The sequence below is a fragment of the Cottoperca gobio genome, chromosome 12 (assembly GCF_900634415.1).
Source record: "Cottoperca gobio chromosome 12, fCotGob3.1, whole genome shotgun sequence".
NCBI classification, from domain to species: Eukaryota; Metazoa; Chordata; class Actinopteri; order Perciformes; family Bovichtidae; genus Cottoperca; species Cottoperca gobio.
The window spans coordinates 1965144-1973084 of NC_041366.1; the positions used below are offsets into that span (position 1 = coordinate 1965144).

General features: G+C 41.9%; 1 protein-coding gene across 1 annotated transcript; it reads right to left on the bottom strand.

The window, feature by feature from the left end:
- Positions 1-2855: 2855 nt before the first annotated feature.
- Positions 2856-7710, bottom strand: ntmt1 (N-terminal Xaa-Pro-Lys N-methyltransferase 1). Its single transcript, XM_029444648.1, has 4 exons — positions 7581-7710; positions 5167-5326; positions 4450-4702; positions 2856-3805 (listed from the first exon to the last, which is right to left on the bottom strand). The coding sequence occupies exons 2-4, from the start codon at positions 5323-5325 to the stop codon at positions 3549-3551; spliced, it is 669 nt and encodes a 222-aa protein (XP_029300508.1). The 5' UTR covers position 5326; positions 7581-7710; the 3' UTR covers positions 2856-3548.
- Positions 7711-7941: the final 231 nt, after the last annotated feature.

Genomic DNA, 7941 nt, shown 5'->3' on the forward strand with positions numbered 1-7941 from the left:
AACTTCTAGGAGAGGCGGCAGTTAAAAAGATAGAACAGGTTCCTCTTTCGGGTAGCACTGTCACTAGGTGAATTGAGAAAATAGCAGAGGGCATTGAGACACAGTTGTTGGAAAGGATTAATAAATCACGTGGTACGCAATCCAAGTTGATGAGTCTACTGATATCGACAACAAGGCAATACTACTTGTTTATGTTCGATATATATATCAGGAGGATGTGCATGAGCATATGTTATGTGCACTATTGTTGCCAACCAACACCACAGCTGTATAACTATTCAAGTCTCTGAATGATTACATATCTGGAAAACTGAATTGGTCCTTTTGTGTCGGCATTTGCACGGACGGAGCTGCTTCCATGACTGGATGGCTTTCTGGTCTGAGTGCTCGGGTTAAGGAGGTTGCACCTGAATGTGAGTCTACGCACTGTGTCATTCACAGGGAAATGCTAGCTAGCCGGAAAATGTCACCTGAACTTAACAGCGTATTGAATTATGTCAATAAAGTTATTAACTACATCAAAGCACATGCCCTTAACTCGCGTCTGTTCAAGCAGCTTTGTGAGGAGATGGACGCAGAGTACAAATGCCTTCTCTTATACACAGAAGTATAATGGCTAAGAATGGATCCGTGACCCATTTGTGAACAAACCAGGTGAATCGAGCCTGTCCGTGCCAGAAGAAGATCAACTGCTGGAGATTGCAAATGACGGTGGCCTTAAAAGTATGTTTGACAACAACAACTCTGCCGGTGTTCTGGATTAAAATCAAGGGAGAATATCCTGAGACGCCAACAAAGCACTGAAAACCCTGATTCCATTTCCAACATCCTATCTTTGTAAAGCGGGGTTTTCTGCAGTTACTGCGACCAAAACAAAATTAAGGAGACGACTGGACATTAGGAACAAACTTCGGGTGTCATTGTCTTCCATTACCCCTAGATTGGACAAGCTCGTTGCAGAGACACAAGCTCAGGGCTCCCACTAATTCAGCGTAATGGTGAATTTTTGACTGAAATGGTAAAACGTATTTCTTTTATAGTTAAATATTACAGGTCTAAGCTTCATCTTGATGTATAGGTTGTTGATGTTTGAAAGAAGGTAAGGTCCGATGACGTCATTCTGCATAATTATTAGCCAGGGAACGTTATTTTCGGCAGTTGTTTTTGGGATAACGGGCTGTCGGACAAATAGGCTTTCGGTCAAATGGAACATTTTACTAAATATTGGGGTTTCGGAATAATGGGCAGTCTCCTTCTAGATGCAAGTGTTCCCTGAGTGATATCTGGGAACGGTCAGCTGACTCGGTGGGGATCTGGGGACAACAACAGAATATAGCAATTGTGTGTCCCTATGAACCTGAGAGCTGTGTTGTCTGGACCCTGGTGCTCCTGGTAGGGTCTCCCAAGGCAAATTGGTCTCAGGCAAGGGGCCAGACTAAAAATGGTTCAAAACGACCGCATAAAAAATAGGGAAAGAGAGGGAGAGACCCTGCCTGGAGGAAGCCTGGGGCCTACGTCTGGAGCCAGGCCCAGAGGGATGGCCTGACAGCGAGCTCCTGGTGGCTGGTTTTTGCCACGGAGCCCGGCCGGAGCTTGGAGACCCTAAATGGAGTCCTGCGGGGGGCTCCAGTAGGGGACACTGTAGTTTTGCTGGGAGACTTCAACGCGCACGTGGGTAACGATGGAGACACCTGGAGAGGCGTGATTGGGAGGAACAGCCTCTCTGATCTAAACCTGAACGGTTGTTTGTTGTTGGACTTCTGTGCTAGTCATGGAATGGGCATAACAAACACCATGTTCGAACATAAGGATGCTCATAAGTGTACGTGGTACCAGAGCACCCTAGGCCAAGAACGAGATTACGGGTACAAGGCCCAAATTAGTTTTCTCAGGCGGGTGGCTCCATTAGAGATAGGTTGAGAAGCTCAGCCATCCGTGAGAGACTCGTTGTAGAGCCACTGGTCATTTTGCGTTGAAAGGAGCCAGTTAAATGTTAAATGGACTGCATTTATATTGCGCTTTTCCAATCTTGGCACATTACAACACGTCAGCATTCACCCAGTTAGTGGCTACCATACAAGGTGCAGTCAGTTTGTCAGTAGGGATAACCATTCACACACACACACACACTGTTGGCCATCGGGAGCAATTTGGGGTTCAGTATCTTGCCCAAGGACACTTTGACATGCTGACTGCAGGGGTTGGGGATCGAACCCCCGACCACTCCTGAGCCACAGCCTCCCAGTTGAGGTGGTTCGGGCATCTAGTAAGGATGCCACCTGGGCGCCTCCCAAGAAGACCCAGGTCTCGGTGGAGAGATTATACCCCCTCACTGGCCTGGCCCGGAAAAGGGAAGTTTGGGGTTCCTTACTGAAGATGCTGCTCCCGCGACCCGACCCCAGATAAGCAACGAGCAACTTCAATTAGAAGAAATATCTCCTTCCATTGCATTATGTGTCCACAGGTTGCATGACAGGAGCATCTAGCTTTTAGCTCATGAGGGTCTTGTTTTCGAGCTTTAGTCTCTGAAGCCTATATATTTTTTGTCAATGTACATACATTCAATACTCAGTGATGCCTTTTACATATCGACTTTGTCAGAGCAAAACTAGTTTTAATTATTCGTTATTTTATAATTGGTTATTAATTTATGTCACTTCTCCAAAGTACTGCTTTGGTTCAGGGACTGAAATTAATGATTATTTTTATAATCAATTAACAATTTAGAGCTATGTAGTTTACTATGATATAAAACAGAGACAAGCAGTTAGGCCTCACACTGGAATAGCAATTACAAGCAAATTTTACTCAAACGATTATCTATCAAAATACTTATCTACAATTAATACTGAGTATTAAGGAGCCATTACCTCTACTTTTATCTTGAAGAGCAGTGTACAAAACATTCAGGTAGCAGCTTCTCAGTATTCAAATTTGTCAGATACATTTAATAAACATTTATGTAAATATAAGTATCGGATCGGAATCAGAATTGGCAGTACCCATTATTTAGGCAAGAGACATCTTGAGACATCCCTAATAAAATCAGTCAAATACAGCCACAAAGACCATTACCACATTGATCTGCAAACATGTTGTCAATAAGCTGTAAAACATTAAAAATCTATTAAAATACTCAATAACATTGAAAATGTGTCTGCGTGATATTAGACTGAAGATGCTTCTCTTCTGAAAAGCTTCCAGTGGACATCGGGGTAAGGATCATATTAGACTTCAATGAATCTGCCCTGTGTGTAATAAATAAATATTTTTTGCGCGATGATGACAAACTATAAACCGTGTAAGAGTGATGCTGTTTTTTTGTTCTAAAACAAATATTCCTAAAACAGAAGTGTAATGTGGCAGGATAGCTCAGAAAAGATAACTCAGCAATTAGCATAGAGCAGAAGACCAATGCAGGGCATGAGGAACACACACTTGCAGATCATTTCACAGATAATACTTGGATTCCTGACTAGAAAAACATTATTTCCACATCAGAAATGCTGCATATACACAAGGCCTATCACATGGAGGAGGGAACAGTTCTATCTTAGAGCAAGTGTGTGGACTTGGTAGATTTCCTTTGGGAAGTCAATTTGTTGTTCCTCATGGACAATGCGGAGGCCCGCTCTGCCCACTAGAGTGTGAAGTATTTCCAGGTCACGGCAGACGCTGCTGTCCACCTCATCGGGCACCACGCCCTCATACGACACATTGTCCTTGATGATGAGGAGGCCGTTGGGCCGCAGTGCTTTCTGGCTACGCCGCAGGAAGTCCACCAGGTGGTCGTCTGTCAGGTGGCCTGAAGGGAAAAATCAGGAAAAAAGTGTTTTAATTATTGACCACAGAGCACTGATTGAGGGGTTTTGCAATTAACGTAGGTACTCTGATCAAGCACTTCTGGTCCTCCCTCAGTCTTAAGGTTTCAATATAACCGAAATTAACCCCGTCATAAATCCACATCATCTCGACAAATGGACACACGCACACGCACGCAATTTGGGGTTCAGTATCATTTGTTGACTGCAGGGCTGCACCGACACTGATTGGTGGAGGACCGCTCTACCTCCTGAGCCACAGACACCCGTCAAGTTGTCATATTGATTTCATTAAAACAAACTAACCATTTTATCTGTAAGAACACAGGAGCTGTACAAAAACTACTGTAGAAACGGGTATGTGGTTTACCAATTCATTATTATTATTTTATTTATTGTTTATTTTCGCAGGGACAGTGCACAGTTAAAAGTAATAGCACCAGAGTTAGCTAGCAACTCATTTACATTGTTTACATAATTTACATTGTTTTGTCTACCTGGGCAGGTAGACAAAACAATGTAAATTAGAACAACAAATACACTACATAAAACAGCACAACACAGAAAAGTCCAGCAGTGTCAAACACCAACCATTGCTTACTGATGGCAGCCATTGTGGCAGACTCACCAATAACCCACTGGATCCAGATGACATCATAGCGTCCGCTCTCTGGTACAAAGTCCTGCAGGCCGCTGCAGTGGTACTTCCCCACTCTCTTGCCTTCCTCTCCTAGGTATGTCTTGGCTTTATCCAGAAACTCCTCCGTCACGTCCACTAGGTCCACGGTCTTGAACAGAGGCAGCAGTAAGCGTTTGGTGATCCTCCCGATGCCTGCTCCACAATCCAGAGCACAGCCTGTGCCTGTCTTCCCTTCCCCTTCCTTCAACGGCAAAAACACACGAGGTCACGAATGAATACTTCGGTCAAAGGCTTTGAAACAGCATATAAACTTTTACAGAGGAGCAATAGAAAGCATTACTGGAAACATTACAAATTGGCATGGTTTGTGCACGGCAGAGGAAAGGAGGGCTCTGCTGCGGGTGATTATAACAGCCCGGAACATCATAGGTACCCATCTACCAAGCATCAGACATAATCCCATAGACTCTCCCCAAGTCAAGACCAATTCCTAAACTTGGTCTTCGTAGCTAGAAGCACTTCACCACTGACAATTTAATGGCACTACTGCAGTGCCCGTTAGGGACATGTTCGTGCCGCAGCTTCTTGGGATTTGAAGTGAGTCTTTGCACGTGTTTACCGTAGCAATGCTACAGTCTACGCGTCAACACACACACACACACACACACACACACACACACACACAATCTTTAAAAAGTTTCTTACACCAAGGAACTTCTTCAGGAAAGCCTTGGATCCATTGATATCGATGCTGGAGATGCTGCCGTAGCCACCCAGCATGCCATCTACTGTGGGGGGGACCTCCCTCCAGTAGCCCTCTGCATTGGAGTAGAAGCTAGTCTCACCTTCAGTTATGTCCCCCATCCTGTCATAGTACACAGATAACATGGTTCACTCACAGAAAACTACTATTCACAACTTGCATACAAATAGTGAACGAATAGTGAAAGAGACAAAGCCTTCTTGAACTAAAAATATAATTCCTTTGTGGTTTGACAGTGTTGTTTTTCTCATAAAGTGAACAGTCGGGGGTCTCATATAACAGTCGGATCAAAATGTAAACCAGGTTGGGATGTGGAATCCTTGCTCAGTTTGGATCACCGTTGTCCCTGATAACAGCTGTCACATGTCTTGGCAGGCAGCCAGACAAAAAGGGACCTGTAGTGTCCCAATGTTAATTAAAGCTGATGAGGTATAAAACAGAAATGATAACATAATTGAACACTCTGTTTGATTTGATGTTTAATGTGTGCTGAAGAGTAACATGTGCTACAAGTAGCAGCTAAATCAGTTTACTCTTTTACTTCTGTCTAGTAACATGCATCATAAAGTGCAGCAAGCCAAAATTCTGACTGTTGTATACAAAAGTAATGCTTTGTGATGTACAAAGATGAAAGTATGCAGACTGGATATGTTAATGTTACTGACATAATGAATATTTTCTCATAACAGAATGATCTGACATCGCAAGTTCGTTTTTCTGTGTATCTTTACTGAATGTACAACAATAACAATGACGGACTCTTCCGCATGTATCATACATATTAGACAGTGCACTCCACATCAAGATAAAACAGTGACAGTGTCAAAACAACTTGCATTCATTACATATAATATCAACACTGAAGCATAAGATACCCCTGAAAAATTAAATGGACAGAATTTGTGTAATACTTTCTTCGCCTCCAAGTGATTTAAATATTGGCTCATGTTGCTTGTCCTAATGTCTAGCAATTTCAACACATCCTCATATCATAGCAACAATGAAGATGGCAAATAACACATTATAATGTGTCATCACATTATACCAATGTATACTAACTTGTCTGTCTTTTTCCCCTTCATTGTTTTGTCTCTCTTCAAAAATCCCTTTGAAACTGTATTTTTTGGCACCTAGCTCTTATTTTGATGTAGACATACCAAGATATTTTGCTATTGTTGACTAGTAAAACAGACTCAACTGGAAGTCATTTTATTATTCCAATTGCAATAGTTAATGTTTTTTTTACATCCCTGTGTGTCTGTACTTAAAAGATGTCTTTGCATTTATAATGTACAACCCGTCACAATTGCGCTTTTCAGTATACAGTCTGTTGTCTCTAGGCTAGTTATTGTTTCATGTGAGCGGTCATCCGTCTGTTTTGCAAGCTCCATTCAACTCTGAAACTAAGGGGTTATCATCCATATTTATTTGGCTCTGTAGAGGTTGTATCTATAAAGATGTATAATCCCACCTCAGCCATGTTTAAAGTGGAGGGGAGGTCTATCACCTGCTCGACACACACACACACACACACACACACACACACACACACACACACACACACACACAGCAGTTCAGCTGTCAGCTCCTATCTTGTGACCAGGGCATACATCACTGAGAGCACAGGCAGAATGCATGAGACACTTCATAAAGTATGCCAAACTAGCTGCCCGAATTTATCATTACTATTTCAAAGCTACTAACTTATTGGTGTGGTACACAAGTGATGATGATCACATTGATTAGGAAGTGTATATAAAACATAACACAACTGGGAGGTTTTTCAACAGAACATCCCAGACCATTCGACTCAATTTGTGTAATTATTATGAAATAACACGAATGCATGTGTCCTAAAGTTACACCATAGAAAGTTGACATGACTTTAAGTCCAGACTACTGAAGCTGATGTGTTTAACCGAAGTTAAGTACACTTTAAAAACACACTGATAGTAATAATTTAGCTATAGCTGCTATTAAAGTTCGAAGAACAGGGAGTCAACGTCATGACCACTTGCACGTGGAAAGTTAACGTTGTAAGAAGGGCAGAACCTTTAAAATTAGACATTTAACTAACTCGTAGACGTTATAAGCTTGTACAAATAACTATATAGTAATAAACTTTACACATACTTGTCGTTTCCCACCACACTTTGAGTTTTACATTGCTATCAGTTTATAATACACTTCCACACTTGTACCGTTAAGTGACGCTAATAAACCTTGCACGTGCTAAGTTAGATATTACAGTTTAAGCCAAGCAGCTAGTTAGTTGGCGACAGTTCTGTTTCCAGGGAAAAAGAGACCTCTGGTATTCTAGACTTCACAGAAGCCAGTCTTTAAAATAGGAACTAACCTCGTCTGGTTTAAGCGCCAGGTCCCACTCTTTCGGTAACCTCTCACAATCCCGGTGCCCCGGTGTCAGTGTTTCAGTCTTCTATTTGAGACAGCGCATGCAGCACGTCATTTCCTTATTTGGATTCCGGGCGAAGAAGAGACAACAGCGCCTCCGCTGGTTGAACTTATTAATGTCTTCTTATACATTGTTCATATTAAACAAGTAAAGAATTAAAACATTTAATACAATAAAACTTTATTCTTCAAAATAATGCACTTTGCCAGTTATTAAAACACTTTTTAAAGGCTCATTAGAATACAAAGCTTAAATACTAATTGCTTATTTAACTCTGATTTACCTGAGGTATAACTGTTGATAA

Excerpts from the sequence above, each read along its gene's own strand:
- ntmt1 (XM_029444648.1), bottom strand. The coding sequence starts at position 5,325 with ATGGGGGACATAACTGAAGGTGAGACTAGCTTCTACTCCAATGCAGAG. Across the intron at positions 4,703-5,166 it reads TCCTGAAGAAGTTCCTTGGT|GAAGGGGAAGGGAAGACAGG; the intron begins GTAAGAAACTTT and ends TTGCCGTTGAAG. Across the intron at positions 3,806-4,449 it reads CTGGATCCAGTGGGTTATTG|GCCACCTGACAGACGACCAC; the intron begins GTGAGTCTGCCA and ends TTTTCCCTTCAG.